This window comes from Nerophis ophidion, linkage group LG25 (genome assembly GCF_033978795.1).
Source record: "Nerophis ophidion isolate RoL-2023_Sa linkage group LG25, RoL_Noph_v1.0, whole genome shotgun sequence".
Lineage (NCBI taxonomy): Eukaryota > Metazoa > Chordata > Actinopteri > Syngnathiformes > Syngnathidae > Nerophis > Nerophis ophidion.
In genome coordinates, this window is record NC_084635.1 from 23,443,820 (window position 1) to 23,466,367 (window position 22,548).

The 22,548-nt window shown below is 38.2% G+C and overlaps 1 protein-coding gene across 5 annotated transcripts in view; it reads left to right on the plus strand.

Annotated features, from left to right (window-relative positions):
- The window catches only part of pacsin3 (protein kinase C and casein kinase substrate in neurons 3), an 81,281-nt gene that overhangs the window by 50,112 nt on the left and 8,621 nt on the right, over positions 1–22,548 (plus strand). For 4 of the 5 annotated variants that reach the window (XM_061887595.1, XM_061887597.1, XM_061887596.1 and 1 more), the window contains 3 exons: positions 2,314–2,434; positions 3,393–3,529; positions 14,294–14,463. In XM_061887595.1, the coding sequence (XP_061743579.1) occupies positions 2,314–2,434; positions 3,393–3,529; positions 14,294–14,463 (428 nt within the window). The remainder of the gene's footprint in view (positions 1–2,313; positions 2,435–3,392; positions 3,530–14,293; positions 14,464–22,548) is intronic. The other variant, XM_061887598.1, reaches the window with a different exon arrangement.

Consider the following 22,548-nt stretch of genomic DNA (forward strand, 5'->3'; position numbering starts at 1 on the left):
TTAACCTATCCCCAGGTGCATGTCTTTCTGGGAAGAAGCCGGAGTACCTGGAGGGAACCCACGCAGTCACGGGAAGAACAGGCAAACTCCACACAGAAAGACCCCGAGCCTGGGGATTGAACCCAGGACCTTTTTAATGTGAGGCACACGCACCGCTGTGTGTTGTCTAAAAACAAATAATTAACACAAAATAAGTCCCATTGCTCGGGCATCACAATCACGACCCTGGCACTATATCATTGCTAAATTAGCTACCTTTTATCATATTAAGTGACAACATTCACTAATACTGGCTTATTTTGTCTGATTCCTGTCTCTAGAAAGTGACACAGTTCTTTTGCATGTGCGCAGACTAAGTTTGCGCATTCACATAATGTATTTTATGCACTGTTTTCACGGCAGTGAGTTATCAGTGAATTTATTGTTTAGCGTATGTTTGATGGTTTGGTCCGAATGAGACTAAACAAATTGAATTCGATGGCGGTGAAGATCCTTGAGTTTGTGACTTTAGATTACTGTGCGGCAGGCGGACTCTTGAAAGACCCTTGTTCTCCTTCAGTGACCCACTTCTTACTGGTAGACTTGGCTTCCACTATCACAAACTGTGTCATTAAACTAAGTGGTTTCAAGTTTTTCAAATGTATTAATGCTTAATCGCTTTTAACAAGGTTTGGATGAAACTTTGATTTCAGAGGTTGGGTTTGGGGGACACAACTAATGACAATGTTTATTACCAAACACACATGCACACAGACATAGATTCAAATGTTACTGTAAATACAAGCTGTGATATCAAATTAGTTTAACTTATGTGACCCAGGCCGAATACACAGTCAACAGTTAGCAACATTCAGTGGAAAATGAACACTGACTCCTGGTTAATTAGCAAAACAGCTGTGTGCAATTCGAGGAACTCTTTACACCAGATTTAGGGACCGAGGACGGCCGATTGCATATTAACAACAAACGGTAGAGTAAATCGATGGACAGTCTCAAGGGAAACAGGGTTCAGTTTAAGCACCCGATTTCCAATAGACCTGTCTACATCTAATAAAGCCATCTTAATTTTATTTGCAGGAGATTGAAACTGTCTTTTGAAAACGTTTAGGAGACATGTCTCCACTGTCCTCCCTCCAAATTATGTCTATGGTTGAAACTCTATCAAATGGTTGATGAACACAGCCTTAGATTTTTAAAGCTGATGAGGCACTGCCCTTGTTTCTTGTCAAAAACATTCTCATAAGTAACATGACATGAAAGGTTTTGCAGGTAAACAGTATTCATAGAAAACCATGACTAAAAAAAGAATAATTTCAGCACTTTCCACCTGCATTGTTGGTGTGTTTAGCAAGAGGCTTGACCTTGTTTCTTATTCTGCTGCCACCCATGTTACCTAAAATATATCTAAGGTTCAAATGTGCTAATTGTTGTTTCTACAACTTTCCTCATTGAACAAACATGAGATTAATTGGCCTTTTTTCTTGTTCTAATACAACTAATGTTTTTAATAAGGCAATACTCCACAACTATTTGTGAATAAAGTAAGAAACGAAGAAGTATTCGCTCGCTCATCTTTGTATTTTGTTACATAGAAAAAGGATTTGGTCCATGGGTTCCAGATCTTTTTCCATTGAGGGCCAAAGACTGACAAAATCATTTTGTTAGTTTTCACTGTCAAAACCATTACAAAATATATAATTTTTCGAAGGACTAAACATTTTGTCTGAATGCTGAGGAGCAAAACCAAAACTGAAATGGCACGCTGGTCAGATAGCATCAGGAAACAAAAGTATGAACAAAATAAGCGAAAAAAGATAGCATGCTAACAGTACCATGCTAACAGTTAGCATTAGAGAAATAACCAACATATATGAAACTAAGGTGTACACCTGTTAAAATTACTTTAAAAACATACTAATGTTAACATGCCAAAATGTGTCATGTACCAAAATATATTACTCTTAAGGTGTGTACCTAAAAAAAAAAAAAAAAAAGAAAGGTTTTAAATAAGCATGCATAAAGTACCAAATTATGACTGAGGTGTATACCTATAAAAACAAGCCAGCATTCCAACAGGTATCATTCGTCAAATAACAAAATATTTGACACTGGGGTGTATACCTGCAAAATTATCAAAAAAACTAGCAAGCTAATGCTATAAGAATTCTAAAAATTTGCTATGGTCGCACTTTGGGCACCCTGGATTTAGTCCGACCAAAGTGCAGCCCCTGATTATCAGACACTCATCAATTGTCCATACAGGACAGCCAGACTGTGTGAATGAGAGTATTAACCCGTCACCTTATTTGATAGTTTCAGAGAGCTGTACCAGGACCTGGGTCGGAGCATCCGATCAGTGAATGAGGCAGAAGATCTCCGATGGTGGAGGAACACCCACGGACCAGGAATGGGCATGAACTGGCCACAGTATGAAGTAGGGAAGCACCACTCGAATAAAAGCAAATAGACAAACTGACAACATTGTCAAATCAAAGACTGATACAGGATAGTGTTATGTGAAAAAAATATCTGACCATTTTCATGAACAACATCCAGCCAATTGTAGGTGATGTGTTAGTTTCAGATAAACTGAATATTGAATAGGGTTTCTGTGAAAGCCTGGTTGTTACTGAGTCCTGAGTGGGTCAGTGGAATGTTGGCGCAAACGCACAGACACACACACGCGCACACACATGCATCCAGTTTTTTCCTCAAACTCTCAGTGGAAAACTACTAATGCGGGATTAATCCTAATAAACAAATATTTACAGACATCATATAGGAAAATCCAGATGTGTGTCATTAGTGTATCAACTGATTGAAATCTGTTTTAAATAAATGCTAATGACCTTCCTCAAGGGCCATATGTAATCAGTTTTGTTCAGCAATACATACAATGGGAGAATAATTATTTCACCCCCTCACCCTTGCTGATTTTTCAGTTAAATTCTTACGAAGACACAAACAATCCATTATTTTTATGATTGTCTTGTTTTAGCACAGTGAGATAGAATATCAAGAAAATATTTTAGAAATTGATGAAATAAAGGTTTTAAATAGAGATGTTCCATATTGGTGTTCTTATAGCGATAGCCGATATGTTGGTGCTGTCCAGCGTTTAGTAGACCTGCGCAGTCAGACTTCTTCCAATTGACTCAGCTTTGGTCTGTCTAACAGGACATAAAGCACAAATAGAAATAAATGATGGTCTTGTTTACACCGAATAATGTAACATACAATAATAATTACTGTACTTTGAAGGTAACATATTATGCCAAAACAGCATATTTACCTGTTTCCTTCTGGCTTCCTTCTGTGACATATGAAATAATTTCCTTATTTCAATTTAAAGAAGTAAAATAACTAAGAATCTTGTGTTTGTGTGCCTAAAGGAGTGGTCGCCAGAGTCAAGTCGGCCAATCAGCAGGAAGGAGCGAGAATCTGATGACAGTGTAGTCACCCTCACCAACATTGTCACGTCGGGCAGAGGGAACGTCTCACCTAGCCCCATCACCCAAATTGCCACCAGGTAAAAGACACCAGCTCGCCTATTGCATAGTTTCCTTTTTCGCTGATCATCTAAAGGACCCTTGTAGTATTGTTTAGCGCCTTGCATGGTAGTTCCTGCCATCGGTGTGTGAATGTGTGTGTGTGAATGGGTGAATGTGGAAATAGTGTCAAAGTGCTTTGAGTTCCTTAAAAAGTTAGAAAAGCGATATACAAGTATAACCTATTTACCATTTACCATATTTCACTTCACAGATTAGGGATAGTTATTTGGATTTATGCATAGACATGCCCTTTTGTGGGGTAAGCTGAAACATGCATTCTGAAATCTAAGGGTTCCTGGTACATATCCAGTTTTCTACCGCCATAGTCACTGCAGTTGTGTCTTTAGGCAAGACATTTCACACACTTCCCAGTGCCTCCCACACTGGACTATGAATGTGAACTAATGTTCGGTGGTAGTCAGAGAAGCTGTTGGCACAAATTGGCAGCCACGTTTCCGTTAGTCTACCTCAGCGCAGCTGTGGCTACAAATGTTGCTTACTAATTATTAATGTGTGACTGTGGATTGAATGAATAATGGGTCTCACTGTAAAGCGCTTTGGCTGTCTAGAAAGGCGCTATATAAAATGTAATCCAACACCGATGTGCAATGACATAAAATCTAGTGAAAGCAGCTTTTTTTTAATGCAGCTCTTGATCAATCTAAGAGTGGGCAGGTGTGCCTAATTTCAAGACTTGTTTATGTGTATACTGTTCATGACGTTTCCTTTTGACATCGTCTGTGAAAAAATAAAAGCGGTGATGTTTCTCTTCAAGATATGTATTTAACATAGGGCTGGGCGATATGGCCTTTTTGTAATACCTCGATATTTTTGGGCCATTTTGCGATATACGATATATATCTCGATATTTTGCCATGGCCTTGAATGAACACTTGATGCATATAATCACAGCAGTATGATGATTCTATGTGTCTACATTAAAACATTCTTGTTCATACTGCATTAATATATCCTACTTTTCAATTTTCATGCAGAGAAGGAAATCACAATCAAGTCAATTGACCAAAACTTTATTTGTTAAACAATTATTAAGCAGTGGCACAAACATTCACGTCATTTCAGAACAAAAAGTGCAAGATTGTCAGAGACATTTTAAGTGTCAAATATAAATGAGCTGCATAATAGGAAATCAAATAGTATTCGTCCTTCGCTACGTTATGAAATTCTCTTCATTCTCTAGCAGGTGACTTTTCAAATGATGCTACATATTAGCAGTGATGCTACTTTTTATAGCAACGCTTTTGCTGCATGCTTGACTTATTAAAGTTGTCTGTTCGACATATCCACTTGAAGCCAAACCATCGCCAGACGATTGACTCCCTGCAGTTTTTCTTGGGAATTAATTCCTCCTTCATTCGCACCTTCTTTCTCTTGTATTACCACTCGCACGGCTCTGCTAGCATCACAGCTAACGTTACCCACGCTGCTACCTCTCTCCTGGCCGAGGGCGTATAAGTATATGACGTATGACTTGACAGTATGTGACGTGTGTAAGAAGGTGCGCCTGCTTGTCTGTGAGAAGGAGAGACAGGAAAGAGTGGGAATAGCCTGTAGTGTAATGCCTGCAGCTAAAAGCAGCTGTGTGAGAACGTATACTCCAATATCACAATATAGTCATTTTCCATATCGCACAGAGACAAACCCGCGATATATTGTGTATATCGATATATCCCCCAGCCCTAATTTAACAGTGTACATTTTCAAAAGATACATTTTGTTACTTATGGAGAAATGACGGGACGTGAAGGGCTACCATTGCCATCAGTTAATGCCTCCACAAAAGAACAACTTGCCGACATGCACAGGAAGTAGGTTATAAATGAGACTGAAGCAAAATTTACACCAAAACCTATCCGATAAATATTATCGAGACAAGAGGTCCCCGAACTAAGGCCCGCCAGCGTCCAATGTCTGGCCTACCGTACGTCCCAAATTAAAAAAGAAAAGAATGACAAACAAAATACATACATAAATATGTTTTTTTAGTCTGTCCGGTCCAGCTGCTCAGGCAAATGGCATTGTTGATGTAGATGCCCATATCTGCAGTACAGATTTAATTTACAAAAGATAGGCGTAGAATACTTCTCTTGTTGCCTTATTTGCGTTTCACTTTATTAAATGATTGTATTAGTGTTTGACGCACTGGGACGGGAGCAAGAAGGGATGGAAAAGAAAAAAAAAAGGGAATTGTGAGGACTCTATATCTATCTATCTATCTATCTATCTATCTATCTATCTATCTATCTGTCTGTCTGTCTGTCTGTCTGTCTATCTGTCTGTCTGTCTGTCTGTCTGTCTGTCTGTCTGTCTGTCTGTCTGTCTGTCTGTCTGTCTGTCTGTCTGTCTGTCTGTCTGTCTGTCTGTCTGTCTGTCTGTCTGTCTGTCTGTCTGTCTGTCTGTCTGTCTGTCTGTCTGTCTGTCTGTCTGTCTGTCTATCTATCATGGCTGTCTTGAGTTTCCAATAATTTCTCTTATTTTATTGTGATAGAGTGATTGGAGCACCTACTTTTTTGTCACAAAAACATTCATGAAGTTTGGTTCTTTTATGAGATTATTATGGGTCTACTGAAAATGTGACCAAATCTGCTGGGTCAAAAGTATACATACAGCAATGTTAATATTTGGTTACATGTCACTTGGCAAGTTTCACTGCAATAAGGCGCTTTTGGTGGCCATCCACAAGCTTCTGGTTGAATTTTTGACCACTCCTCTTGACAAAAATTGGCGCAGTTCAGCTAAATGTGTTGGTTTTCTAACATGGACTTGTTTCTATACCATGAATTGATTAATGTGGACCCCGACTTAAACAAGTTGAAAAACTTATTCGGGTGTTACCATTCAGTGGTCAATTGTACGGAATATGTACTGTACTGTGCAATTTACTAATAAAAGTTTCAATCAATCAATCAATCTTCAGCATTGTCCACATGTTCTCAATGAGGTTTAAGTCAGGACTTTGGGAAGGCCATTCTAAAACCTTAATTTTAGCCTGATTTAGCCATTCCTTTACCACTTTTGATGTGTGTTTGGGCTCATTGTCATGTTGGGACCCCCAACTGCGCCCAAGGCCCAACCTCCGGGCTGATGATTTTAGGTTGTCCTGAAGAATTGGGAGGTAAACCTCCTTTTTCATTGTCCCATTTACTCTATAAAGCACCAGTTCCGTTGGCAACCAGACAGGCCCAGAGCATGATACTACCACCACCATGGTTGTCGGCAGGATTGGTATTCCTGGGATTAATGGCCTTATCTTTTCGCCTCCGAACATATTTTTGGGTATTGTGGCCAAACAGCTAAATTATTGTTTTATCTGACCACAGAACATTCCTCCAGTAGGTCTTATCTTTGTCCATGTGATCAGCAGAAAACTTAAGACAAGCCTTAAGGTGTGGCTTCTGGAGCAAGGACTTCCTTCTTGCATGGTAGTCTCTCAGTCCATGCTAATGCAGAACACGCTTGACTGTGGACACTGACACCTGTGTTCCAGCAGCTTCCAATTCATTGCAGACCTGCTTTTTGGTGGTTCTCTTGATCATCCTGACCAATTTTCTGTCAGCAGCAGGTGATAGTTTGCGTTTTCTTCCTGATTGTGGCAGTGACAAAACTGTGCCATGCACTTTATACTTACGAACAATTGCCTGCACAGTTGCACTTGGGACTTTAAGCTGCTTTGAAATGGCTCCAAGTGACTTTCCTGACTTTTTCAAGTCAATGATTTGTTTTTTCAGATCTTTGCTGAGTTCCTTTGACTTTCCCATTGTCGCGTTTGTAACTGAGTCTAACGACTGCATCACATGAGCCCTATTTAAATGGGCTCAGATAAGTCAACAGGTGTCGTCAATCATAATCACTCACATGAAGTTAAGAGGCCATGCCATGAAGCTAATTTGATTTGATTGTAAATTTTCTACATAACTAAAATTACTAATGTATATGCTAGGGGTGTAACGGTACACAAAAGTTTTGGTTCGGTACATACCTCGGTTCAGAGGTCACAGTTCGGTTCATTTTCGGTACAGTAAGAAAAAAAACAAAATATACATTTTCTGATTATTTATTTAACAAATTTGCTAAATCTTCCACCAAATTTTTTTTGATGTGAAGTAATCGGAAACTTGGACAGGTCAATAATTCATAATAACATTGATTGTGATTCAATATTATGCAATGACAGTTTGAAAGAAAAAAAACAGCTTTCTTTAATTAGACAACGTTGCAACTTTTTCTAAATTACATTTAGCCTTTAAGCTTTTTCATTTCACTTTTTTTTGTTTATTTTAATTGTATTTTTAGAATGTGCCATGGGCCTTTAAAACAGTAAGTGTGTGCCGCAAATGGCCTCCGGAGCACACTTTTGACACCCCTGCTATAGATATTAAAAAATTAAATCAGAGCCTGGTTACACATGCATGTTTATCATAACTCTCTCGCTCTGTCTGTCTCTGTCCCTCCCTCACGAATGCTGCTGTGTGCACAAATTGTCTTGTTTTGAACCCCTTCTTAACCTTGAACCTACATTGAAAATACACGCAACCTTAACTTAAAATGCCGGACATTTGAGGCATTTAAGAAACCACCCGGACAGCCCCGCAAAAGAGGACATGTGAAAAGAGGAGGTATGGTCAGTCTATCATAGCCCAGTCGTTGCTAGCATCCCGTATGTTGTTGTTTTTTTGATTGATTGAAACTTTTATTAGTAGATTGCACAGTACAGTACATATTCCGTACAATTGACCACTAAATGGTAACACCCCAATAAGTATTTCAACCTGTTTTAAATCGGGGTCCACGTAAATCAATTCATGGTGCCTCGTAGGGGTGGAACGGATCAAAAAACTCACGGATTGGATAATTTTTTTCGGATCAGAAAAAAAAAAAAAAAAAGACAATACAAATAAACAGAAGTTTTGCCGTTTTGTTTTGTAGCACTTTTAAATTAATACATTAAAATATATAATATCTAGTTCAAGTGCACAAGGCATAATATCTTCTTTTTAACATAATTAATGAAAAACAGTGCCACATTTCTTCCACTGTTTGTGTCAGTACCTGCCCAAGGTGACTCTCGTAGAGGGGGCGTGTCTTCTCATCTCCCACTCTGCTGTGATGAAATGAGCGCTTATGGTCACATAGTTCCCCTGGACCTCCACCCTTGCACTTATGGTCACACAGTTCCCCTGGACCTCCACCCTTGCACTTATGGTCACATAGTTCCCCTGGACTTCCACCCTTGCACTTATGGTCACACAGTTCCCCTGGACCTCCACCCTTGCACTTATGGTCACATAGTTCCCCTGGACCTCCACCCTTGCACTTATGGTCACATAGTTCCCCTGGACCTCCACCCTTGCACTTATGGTCACACAGTTCCCCTGGACCTCCACCCTTGCACTTATGGTCACATAGTTCCCCTGGACCTCCACCCTTGCACTTATGGTCACATAGTTCCCCTGGACCTCCACCCTTGCACTTATGGTCACATAGTTCCCCTGGAACTCCACCCTTGCACTTATGGTCACATAGTTCCCCTGGACCTCCACCCTTGCACTTATGGTCACATAGTTCCCCTGGACCTCCACCCTTGCACTTATGGTCACATAGTTCCCCTGGACCTCCACCCTTGCACTTATGGTCACATAGTTCCCCTGGACTTCCACCCTTGCACTTATAGTCACATAGTTCCCCTGGACCTCCACCCTTGCATTTATGGTCACATAGTTCCCCTGGACCTCCACCCTTGCACTTATGGTCACATAGTTACCCTGGACCTCCACCCTTGCACTTATGGTCACATAGTTCCCCTGGACCTCCACCCTTGCACTTATGGTCACATAGTTCCCCTGGACTTCCACCCTTGCACTTATGGTCACATAGTTCCCCTGGACCTCCACCCTTGCACTTATGGTCACATAGTTCCCCTGGACCTCCACCCTTGCACTTATGGTCACATAGTTCCCCTGGACCTCCACCCTTGCACTTATGGTCATATAGTTCCCCTGGACCTCCACCCTTGCACTTATGGTCACATAGTTCCCCTGGACCTCCACCCTTGCACTTATGGTCACATAGTTCCCCTGGACTTCCACCCTTGCACTTATGGTCACATAGTTCCCCTGGACCTCCACCCTTGCACTTATGGTCACATAGTTCCCCTGGACTTCCACCCTTGCACTTATGGTCACATAGTTCCCCTGGACTTCCACCCTTGCACTTATGGTCACATAGTTCCCCTGGACCTCCACCCTTGCACTTATGGTCACATAGTTCCCCTGGACTTCCACCCTTGCACTTATGGTCACATAGTTCCCTTGGACCTCCACCCTTGCACTTATGGTCACATAGTTCCCCTGGACCTCCACCCTTGCACTTATGGTCACATAGTTCCCCTGGACTTCCACCCTTGCACTTATGGTCACATAGTTCCCCTGGACCTCCACCCTTGCACTTATGGTCACATAGTTCCCCTGGACCTCCACCCTTGCACTTATGGTCACATAGTTCCCCTGGACCTCCACCCTTCTACAACTTTTTTCTTCTTGCTCATAAAAATCTGACACAATCTTATTGTTGAAGTTGGTGCGCGACGGTATGTCGTAATGTGGCTGAAGCACTTTCAGCATGTGTTTAAAACCCTCGTTTTGCACAATGGAGTCTGCACCTATAAACACACCGATTAAATGGCACGGGGCGTTCAAGTTCCTCCTTTACTGCGCTCGCCATTACCACGCTGTGCGAACAACTTTTTTTTTTTTTTCATAAATTAGACCGCGGATCTTGTGTGTGCCGAACCGAAGATATTGATCCGTTGCACCACTAGTGCCTCGGTGTGCATTTTTTTACAAAACGTGCGCTACTTAATATGTCTGTGTCGCTCGGTACACCTCCGAACCGAACCGAAACCCCTGTACCGAATCGGTTCAATACAAATACACGTACCGTTACACCCCTAGTATATGCTGTATGTATGCTTTTGACCCAGCGGATTTGGTCATATTTTCAGTAGACCCATAATAAACAAGTATATGCTCCAATCACTCTATCACAAAAAAATAAGAGGTGTATAAATTACTGGAAACTCAAGACAGACATGACATTGTCATTTGACCATGACTGTATGTGTGTATGCATGCATGTATGTATGTATGTATGTATGTATTTACTGTATTTATTCATTATTCATGTATACGCAAGCACGCGCGCACACACACACACAAATACAAACACACACACACACACACACACACACACACACTGTAGATAGCCAAAATATTTTAACCCAATGTGGCCCTCCATGTCAAAACATTTTGGGACCCCTAATCTGGACCACTTGGAAGTGTTTTTTAAATGTTGATTAGAATAATCATGTTTTCCTTTTAAGCAAGCTGGTGTTTAGAGTAATGATGCGATCTACTGTCCGGAGTAGCCCCACAGACAGCACCATTACAATTTTTTTTTTCCATGGTAGTCCACATTTATCATTGGCAGGCCAGCACAAGTAAATGGATGCATGGAAAACATCAAATCAATTAGACTTATAACATCTTTAACTTGGCTAAAAACAGGAATTTAATGCAAAACAACTAACTAATTGGCTGACATCAGGCCTGTATAGAATATGAATTGTATTTCTTTGTGAAACGGGTAAACTTTTGTGAAATTTGTTAACAATTTGCTTGTCAATTAGAAGAAGTAGAGGGCGATCACAAACTTTGAAGAGGAGTATGGTATTGATAAAGCCCTCCCTCTGTTAAATACCTTACTCCCTAATGTAACTTGGTTCTTCTACAGTTTTGAGCAAACAATATAGGATAGATCCCTGGTTCCTATATACGGAAATACATTATGTAAATAAAAGCAAGGTAAGTCTGGGTTTTTAGTTATAGAATGGCTTAAATCTTTATTCTCCTCTTATAGGCAATGGTAACATTATTTATGGTATGCAATAGTCCCCTGAAGGAGTTACTGTAACATTGTCTGCATAACACACACTCATTAGTTGTAAGGTGTGTGTGGGGGTGCATGTTCAAACTCTCCCTGCATTCCTTCCTCACCTTGAAATTGGCTTGGTGCCATATTGAAAATATTCCAGCACTAGGCTGAGATATCTGCCCCTTTTTTTTTTAGCCATTTCCTTTTGTATCTTGCCATGAAATACAAGTCTGGGCTAATGTTGCAGGCTCATCTTTTGTCCAAAAAGTGTGAGTTATTTACCGTTTAAAGTGACCTTATAGAATCTCACATGGCTAGAAATGTATTTTCTGTTCATTTGACACATTCAAAATCTTTACCGATCAATTAGTAGTACACTGAAACCTGTTGTCCCTGTTTTATGTCGACCGAATCAAGTCCACGTCCATCCACCATGTTTTTATTACTAAAAAATGCTTCCTTTAGCCAACGTCTTCAAACATTGTCCACATAAAATGTGAGACCTGAATAAGTATTTTTCTATCTATCTTTCTATCTTTCTATCTATCTATCTATCTATCTATCTATCTATCTATCTATCTATCTATCTATCTATCTATCTATCTATCTATCTATATACAGTCAAGAGTTCACTCTGTTTGTTTTATTTTGCAATTGATAGCTGAAATTACGGAAATGTCAGAAACATGAACCAGTGAATCACCGTCTGTATTTTAGGACTTTTTTTTTCACTAATGGGAAGTAAGGCCTTGCAGAGGACTGTGCTAGGAGTGCCCTGATGTTTTCACTTTCAATACAATACTGATATTCGAGCAATGAGTATTGCCTGAGACCAAAATTAATGTATCGGGTACAAACTTTTATTACTTGTTATGTGGAATATTAGTAACAGTTTGATGAAGTAAGACTTGTGCTGTCTTTGAATTGAAGTACAGTTATAATTAGTTTTTGGTGCCATCTAGTGTTCACAATATTTCATTAATTTAAACTCATGATGCAGTACAGCAGGTTGAATGATGCGGACACATTTGTTTGTGGATACTACCTAATAGGAGAATTTGGATCTCTTAGTAATATCAAATTGATTTTTACTAAATTATTTGATACTTGTTTATATCGACAAATGTTTTAGATTGTAATTTTTTTTCAATTAAGGACACTTATTACTAGAAGTGTAAATATTTGGGCACCTCACGATATGATTACGAATCGGTTATTGATGCCTCTTTAATTTATTTATTATTGTGTAACAGTGCAAAATATTGCTCATTTGTAGTGGTCTTTCTTGAACTATTTGGAAAAAAATATGTAAAAATAACAAAAAACTTGTTACAAAGTAAACAAGTGATTCAGTTATAAATAAATATTTTTACTCATAGGAATAATCATCAACTCTAAGTGCCCTCTTTGGGGATTGTAATAGAGATCAATCTGGACTCATGAACTTAATTCTAAACATTTCTTCACAAAAAAAGAAATCTTTAACATCAATATTTATGGAACATGTCCACAAAAAATCTAGCTGTCAACACTGAATATTGCATTGTTGTATTTTTTTTTCACAGTTTATGAACTTACATTCATATTCTGTTGAAGTAAATATATTTATAAAGGATTTTTGAATTGCTATTTTTAGAATATTTTTTAAAGATCTCATTTGAGAACCAATGCTCTAGGGGACCGCCTATGTCCATGTATGTATTTATTTAGTTTGCCTTTTGTTTGGCACACCCTTATGTTATTTATTTTCTCTACCAACAATAAAAAAAAAAAAATAGCATCTATCTGTACCTTGAGAAAAAAAACCATGACGTGTTTCTTTTTTGGGAACTTTTCATGAACTAAACTTAAAGTGTGTTCCTAAATTTGTGGTTTCACGTCTTAGATGAAGAAAGCGCTTACGTTTTTGGTTTACAGAGTAAAAAATCTAATCTGCGGGAGAGAATCCAGGATTCTCTGCCATTTTTTAAGTATGTTTTTTTATAAGTCAGTTTGAATTTTTTTGAGTGCGTTTGAAGCGTCCCTCTGTCTCTGACTCACGCGTTTATGTGACATGAATGCACTGTCTGTTATGATTATCTTGTCCCTGTTTGGCCAGTCTGTAATGTTTTGCCCTAACCATAGCCAATTTTGACTCATCATACGAACACTAACCAATCATCATGGATTTTTCTACGTATGTGTGGATGTTCTCATTCATCCAGGTCATTGTAATTTCTCTGTAATTTTTTGGGGCCAGGATTCACAGTCCATTTTCTTTCTTTGTAAGATACCTAGCTACATCGGTCTAAAAGTAGCTAATCTACAAGAAAAGCTACTCGTTAAAAAAGTAGCTGACTTACTGGAAAAGGTAGTTAAGCTACTGGAAAACATAGTTAAGCTATGAGTTTAGCTACATGTAGCTTGTTATTGTCCATCATTGCTAAGAGTTTATACTTTTACAGTGCTGTATGTGCTACTGTGTGAGTAATTTGATTTTAGTTTGGTTACATTTCATTTTATTACACAGTGGACAACCTTTACTCTGAAGAATGTTTCATGATTATCATTTTTTTTTAATTCCTGGAAAGATTAAACCTGTCATTTCTAATGGAAATACACTATTTTACAAAGTCATTCCCCAATCATGGAACGTTTTGTTTTATCTCGTTCCCCAATCATGGAACGTTTTGTTTTATCTCGTTCCACTGTACATATTCACCATCATTTTCATTTTGAGTGTGTACAATATGTTGAACATGCAAAGTCTAATCTAACCGACTGTCCATCATCTTGGTCCTCTGCTCACTCAGGGTTGTGAAAGACTATTCGTCAGACTGGTCCGATGAAGATAACCCAAAGAAGGTGGCAGCAAACGGTCTTGGAGAATTGGAGGCCAAAGAGGAGCAGGTAGAGGGTGTGCGAGTCCGAGCGCTCTATGATTACACGGGACAGGAGGGGGATGAGCTCAGCTTCAAAGCAGGTATTAACCACAACTAATTATTCAAAAGGAGAGGCATCACAGCAGAGATTCATCTATTGTACCATTTGATTAGGGTCAAAATGATTGGTAATGATTTAGGAAATGCTGCTGATTTTGTTTAAAACGACATGAACAGTCTATAGTTTTTACAGTAGTGTCATTTTACCAGAGACATAGTAACCACACACAAAAAAAACATTCCAAAGATGATAAACTATTAGTTTTTGATTGAGTGACGTAAATATTTGATCTTACAATCAGCAAGAGTGTTGATCCCAACTGATGCCAGAAGCAAGCTTTCTTCAAACTGTCCCTGAGGTGTAGAATAACCAATCCAATCCAATCCACTTTATTTATATAGCACATTTAACCAGTAGTTGTTATCTTGTTAGTCTCATCAACTTGCACTCAACAGAGACGTTTGATAAGAAAATAAATGTTTAATCAATATTAGTTCAATCGATGTTAATTATGAAAAATGATGTGATTCCTGGAGTTCACTTCAGAAAATTATTAGTTAAATATTTTTCACAATTTTAGACTGTACTTAATTTGGAATCATCAAAACGATTAAGAAATAAAGATTTTTTTCCCCCCCAATATTTCACATTTGTAGTGAATCTATATCTCTATGAATCTATATATCAATAAAGTACTATCTATCTATCTCTATAAGATTGAAGAGTTTCACTTTTTGAATCGAACTACTGAAAAAAAGGTTTTCAAAGATATTCAAATGTACAGTGGAACCTCAGTTTACAAACTTAATTGGTTATAGAACAAGTTTGGTAAATAGAAAAGTTTGTATAGTGAAGCAATTTTTTCTATAAGAAAACATTTAAATATGAATAATGGGTTCCAGCCTTGACACATGTCTATATAATAGTGAAGGTTTCTACACTTTGAACACAATATAAATACTGTATATAAAACAAACATAACACAGGGATGATGGATCAACTACCTCTTAATCAACAAGCCAAAACAACAACAAGCTGAACTTTCCTGTATGGCTGCCTTGCCAAAACCCACACAGAAGTCTCTTTGGTGCCCTAACAAATGTTCAAAAGTTACAAAAATCCCTAACTTTAACAACCATATCGCTACAATAATAATTTAAAAAATGTAATGTCTACTTTACATTGTCATTGGCAAATGAGTAGTTGATGAGCGAGAGAAATGAGAAGACGGAGAGGGAGGAGAGGCCGTGTTTGTGTGCTCTTGGTAGAGACACGTCTACTTCTCCGCTGTAATATAATTTTTCCAGAAAAGTCGGGTTTCATCACAATTAAAAACTTGCTGTGGTACGAAGTCCGCTTCGTAAATCTCTTCAATTTGAGCAAACTCAAAATAGCTGCCTGCAGGACACAAAATAAATGTATGAACCATCCATACACAGAGACATGGTTAGCACAGAGGCATATTTGGCTCAATGTGAATCTTCGTAAATCGGAAAGTTCACAAAAATAGGGGTTTGTAAATCGTTGTACCACTGTAATGTCAACAAATGAACACATTAGGAAGCTTACTTTTCTCTCTGCCTTATATCTCTCTTGTCCCTGCAATTTCCCCCCGTTTTTTCCTTTTTTGCTCTTTCTATCCCCTCCTTCTCTGGTTGAGCTTTGCCAAACATCAACATAAATCAATTTAATGAAGTCAGTTATAAATAAGGCAACAAGAGAAGTATCCCACACTTCTTTTATGTAAAATAAATCTGTCCAGCAGTTTTGGGCATCTACATCAACTATATGATTTCTGAGTGGTTGGACAGGACAGAAAAAAAGAAGAGAAAACAACTTGTCGATTTAGTTAGTCTCTGGACATTAATTCCACCCAAAAATCCAATGAAGTACCTAAAATTTCCAGTTGCAGGGCAACAACTTTAGGATCTGTAGGATTTTTGAAGATTGAGTAGTGTGAAGTGAAGTGAAATATTTTTATATAGCGCTTTTCTCTAGTGACTCAAAGCACTTTTACTATGTTACATTTAAACCATTGGGGGCACTGAGAGCAGGTGGGTAAAGTGTCTTGCCCAAGGACACAACGGCAGTGACTAGGATGACGGAAGCGGGGATTGATCCTGGAACCCTCAAGTTGCTGGCACGGCCGCTCTTCCAACCGAGCTATACTGCCCCTAGCTTAAGTACCTCCACTTAAAAGCATAATTTGTTGTGTGATAAAACTCTTAACTCAAAACAATTTTATATCTCTAATCAGCATCTCCCACTAAAATGAATGAAAATCAATTTAATTAGTGCTTGCCCACCTTTTTAAAAATAAAAAAAAACTTTAAGATAGAAAATATTGTATAACAAACATTACACTAAAATATACTTCAAACAACTACGGTAGTTTTATGAAGTAAAGTAATTATAAAGTACACTTGGAGAGTGGACTTCTAGGCAATCTCTTTCAAGCTGCTTCTTAGTCAAACACACCACAAGCAGCTTCTCAATATTTTTATGGATAAATGTCCTCCGTTTAGGTATTATTTTAACATGGTTGCTGGCGTTAAACTCTTCCTGCTTCAGTATGATGCAGTATAGCAGTGATACGCTCGAATTGCTTCACCTATTTTGCTACATGCTTTGTCATGTTTTTGAGCAATTATTTATTTAAGTCAGTGAATGTCCACACTCACTTTCTTCATTCCCGTGGTTGGAAAAGTTATGTCGATATCTAGCTGTAAGCTAATGCCAACGAGTAAGACCAGATGCTTTGCTGGAATCTTACGGGGTTCACTGTGACATTTGCTACGGCACCTAATGGCGGGGATACTTATAACCAATGTTCCCTCTAATTTTTCATGTGTGTGAGCAAACGCACAAACTCCCTGAGTAGTCAGTGGAGCACATGTGAGCAACATCAGACATGCACACTGTGGCCACACCAGCGTCACACCTGTCCCAAACCTGACATCATAACAATTTAAATGTTTTATTAAAATCATTTTCTGATATAAGTGATTTTGCCCTCTCACAATGACAATAACAAAAAAACATGTTTTTCATGAACTATGTGCTAGTATTGTATGTCTGGCTGCGAGTCCTGCCTTTAAAAAAAATGTTACCCATTTCAGAGATTACATTTAGTTCCTGTAACTTTCTGTCTGTACAATACATCTTTTTATTAGCATTTATGAAATCTAGTGACACTTTTTCATGAATAATATCCTTAGATTAACATTCTTAATAAATGGCAGTAAATTAGCACACATCTGATTGAGGAGTCAAGAGTGTTACAACCTGGCATTTACACATTGTGTGGCGTTGGGGTTGTCCGACTTTTTGTGTGGCCATAAACGCAACACTGGCTAAGTGCCAAGAATGCTTGTGTTGTTGCAGGTGAGAGAGCGAGCGGCTTCTGTTGAAACGACGGATGACAAAGTTGGTTTAAGCCTGGTTTGTATGGCAGAAAATTACCAATTTTTATAGATAAAAGTTTTTTTTACTCATGTTTTTGGTGTGGTTACAAACAATTCTGCTCAATAAAGTGATTGATGGAATTCCTGTCCGTAAAGTGACAGACGATAATTGAACTGTTGGCAAAGATTGTTTTATTCATCGGGGCCACTCTGGTTGTCACTTGTCACTCATAGACTTGCATTGCAAAATCATACGAAATGTGATGTGTTTATTTTGTTTAAAGTTCAGATGGGATTTTTGATTTTCTGCATGGCATTAATTTGCTGTGAGCAGTGCGCAATTGCGCAGGCCCGCACCTCAGAGGGAACGTTGATTGTAACTCCAATTTTTGCTTGCAATTTAGAGCCTAATAATTAGCTGAGGGACAGCTCTTATCTCAAAACATTCTTAAGGTAGGGCACTCTTAAGTTGAGGTACCACGGTATCTGTAAAAATTTGTTAAACAACCTCCTAACTTCCTAAGAAGTGTGCATTTCTGCTAATCAACTACAAAAACCACAGAGAGTTGTGCCGTTTAACAGTAATGTTTTGCTTGGCGATGATGTACTTATTTATTTCAGTCAAATACAATTTCATTCAGCCCTGCGATAAGGTGGCGACTTGTCCAGGGTGTACCCCGCCTTCTGCCCGATTGTAGCTGAGATAGGCGCCAGCGCCCCCCGCGGCCCCAAAAGGGAATAAGCGGTAGAAAATAGATGGATGGACAATTTCATTCATAACCTTTTATTTCATCTTTTTTCCATGATGCTTTATACAGTACATACACAAGTCTTGTATAATTAATTATTAGTATTTTATCACTCATTTGCAGTTGAACAGAAAATTATTCCATCATGATTGTTAATCAAAATATTTCCTCCAATGTAAAATATATACTGTATTGGCAAAGTTTACCAAACTAACAAAGTATAGCTGAAAACATGGTAATACGACAAATGTTATTTTCATATGTCCAAACAATGGATTTCATCTCCAGCTGTGATGCCTCTTTGCACATTTTCAACACACGCTCATGTCAAACATGTACATGAGGACTATGCACTGTGTACACATGTGTACTATGTTCTGTATGATGTACATATGAGTACTGATGATGAAATGTGTGGAACGAAATGTGTGTAATGCTTCAGCATAACGGACATAACAGTCACACACAGAAGTGTTGCCACATCTATATGCATGGATTTATTGAGCTGCTTGTCACTAACACGCTGTGAAGCATCTTAAGATCATGATCATAATATTGAACACATTGCATAAAATTGAAAGATTTGTACTTTTATTTTTGCACTTTTGGTGAAAATATCCTTTTTCACGTTTTTCTTTTTTCCATTTGATTGACAACATCATTATGTATGGACCATAATGTAATTTACTAATTATTGTGATTCATCAAGGTGTACAAATCTAATTTGGAACTTTAAAAATAACCATTTGACTAACATTTGTCATGTATGTATATATTAATAATATATTATGGATATATATATATATGTATATATATATATATGTATATATATATATATATATATATATATATGTATATATATATATATATATATATATATATATATATATATATATACATATATATATATGTATATATATATATATATATATATATATATATATATATATGTATATGTATATATATATATGTATATGTATATATATATATATATATATGTATATATATGTATATATATATATGTATATGTATATATATGTATATATATATATATATATATGTATATGTATATATATATATATATATATATATATATATATATATATATATATGTAGGTGTGGGAAAAATCACAAGACTACATCTCTACAGAACTGTTTCATGAGGGGTTCCCTCAATCATCAGGAAATGTATATATATATATATATATATATATATATATATATATATATATATATATATATATATATATATATATATATATATATATATATATATATATATATATATATATATATATATATATATATATATGTGTGTATGTATCTAGGTATCTTAACGATAACTAACACGTGTATTTGTTAATTTGACAAAGCTAAAAAAATGACCAGCAATGTAATGTAGTCAATGTCAGTGTTGCCTCGGGATGGGAATTGAAATCCAGTTCAATAATTATTTGTAATCACTTGCCAATTTTTCAAACGATTGCCTAACTTTTCCAGCGGGCGGGGATAATGTCACAACAACAGCGAGAAACCTTGTGCCCCGGCTGCAGAAATGCTCCAAAGACTGGCTCTATTTTACAAAAAAAAAGTTTGCTGTTTCAGCAAGAGCAGGGGTCTCAAACACGCGGCCCGGGGGCCAATTGCGGCCCGTGAGACGTTATTTTGCGGTCCGCAACTTATGTGAAATTTTAATGTTGGTGCGGCCCGCGGGTTTAACATGAATGGCGCTTTACAGCGTCATACTTGTATACCCTCAATTTTTCCAAGAGACTCACAATTTCAGTGCCCCTCCAGGGGTAATCATTCTCCCGAAATACATTCAAACATCAATATTAAGGGGGCACTGTGGAGGCACTGCCTTTAGCGTCCTCTACATCTTGTACGAAACAGCGTGCCAGCCCACCCACATGTTGTATGCAGCTTCCGTAAACGCAGTAAGCGACTGCAAGACATCGTTGTTCAATAGCCATACAGGTCACACTGAGGGTGGCCGTATAAACAACTTTAAGACTGTTACAAATATGTGCCACACTGTGAACCCACACCAAACAAGAATGACAAACACATTTTGGGAGAACCTCCGCACCGTAACAAAATATAAACACAACAGAAAAAATACCCAGAATCCCATGCGGCCCTAACTAATTTGGGTTACAATAGAATAGAATAGAATAGATCTTTATTGTCATTGCACAAGTACAACAAGATACAATGTACACCCCTGCGCTCCCCCAACCCTGCCCCCTATTGTAACCCGGAAGAGTTAGGGCTGCATTGGATTCTGAGTATTTGTTCTGTTGTGTTTATGTTGTGTTACGGTGCGGATGTTCTCCCAAAATGTGTTTGTAAATCTTGTTTGGTGTGGGTTCACAGTGTGGCGCATATTTGTAACAGTGTTAAAGTTGTTTATACGGCCACCCTTAGTGTGACCTCTATGGCTGTTTATCAAGTATGTCTTGCAGTCACTTCCTTGGTTCTGCAGAAGTCTCATACAATATGTGACTGTTTGTATGGAGGAAAAGCGGACGATATGGCAGGTTGTAGACGACGCCACTGCCATTGCAGCACGCCCTTAATATTGTTGTCCGGGTGAAACCCATAAGGATGATTGCTCCAGTAGCTTGTCGGGAGGGGCACTGAAATCCGGGTGTTTCCCGGAAAGATCGCGAGAGTTGGCAAGTATGTTGCATTCAAAGAAGGTTAATTCATCAAAAAGTGCATGTTAGATTTTTTAAAGAAATCTTTTCTTGCGGCCCAGCATCACCCAGTTTCTGCATCCATTGGCCCCCAGGTAAATTGAATTTGAGACCCCTGATCAAGAGAATATTTGAACACACAGTATGCAATAACTGCAAATGAATGTTGATGTTTTTGGACAGCTCCGATGTCATCCCAGCAGCGGGAACGCTAACACGTCATCTGCCGTAAATACAACAAGTACTTATTAACACCGCCTATAATGTTAGCGCCATTTGCCTAATTGTGAAAGCAGCTATTACTTGTTCGTTTTGTAATGAATGCCTTCTCATTTAGATGAGCATGACGAGAGACACATTCTGACCGGCTCCGAGGCTGGCAGTATTAGCGCCAGTTCAGGTCTACCTCTCGCTTTTACTTTCATCGCGGCAGGGACCGAAAGAGTACACTCAGGCCAGGATAAACGAAAGTCACCGAGCAGTGGCTAAGTTTTTGGTCAGAGGCGTTCACACATTTGTCACAGTATATGCTCCTGATTTTCGGTAGGGGAATGTTCAATTGTAGTCAGAGGGAAGTTGCATGCTTTCCTCCAACCACATTTTCTCTCAGTCATTTCCATTACATACATATATTTAGGGTTGTAATTATAAGTAAACTTGAAGTACCAATGATTGTCATACACACACTAGGTGTGGCGAAATTATGCTCTGCATTTGACCCATAACCCTTGATCACCCCCTGAGAGGTGAGGGGAGCAGTGAGCAGCAGCGGTGGCCGCGCCCGGGAATCCTTTTTAGTGATTTAACCCCAAATTCCAACCCTTGATGCTGAGTGCCAAACAGGGAGGTTATGGGTCCCATTTTTATAGTCTTTGGGGGGAAGATTCTCAACCCTAAGTACAAACCGCGAAACAGTGACAGTTTGGGTAAATGTTTATGTAAATGTTACGTTCTTGTGTAATTTCCACAAGTTGAATTATGTTAAATTGTACAAAATAATATTTGTTTCTTATATGTATTTTCCAAAAAGTTTTTTTCTATGCCGTGTGTCTCTTAAGTTCTTACTGTTGGCTTTTTGAGGTCATGTTACCTCTGAACTAATCCAGGTTTATGGTAATACACCTTTTTGTTCTCTTTTTATACAAAAAAGAATCGATAAGAGAACCATAAAGAACCAAAACATTGAGCAGATTTGAAAGAATCGGAACTGAAAAAACCTTATCAATTCCCATCTGTAGTTTTTCCCGTTAAGAAATTAACCTTTAAATCAGGG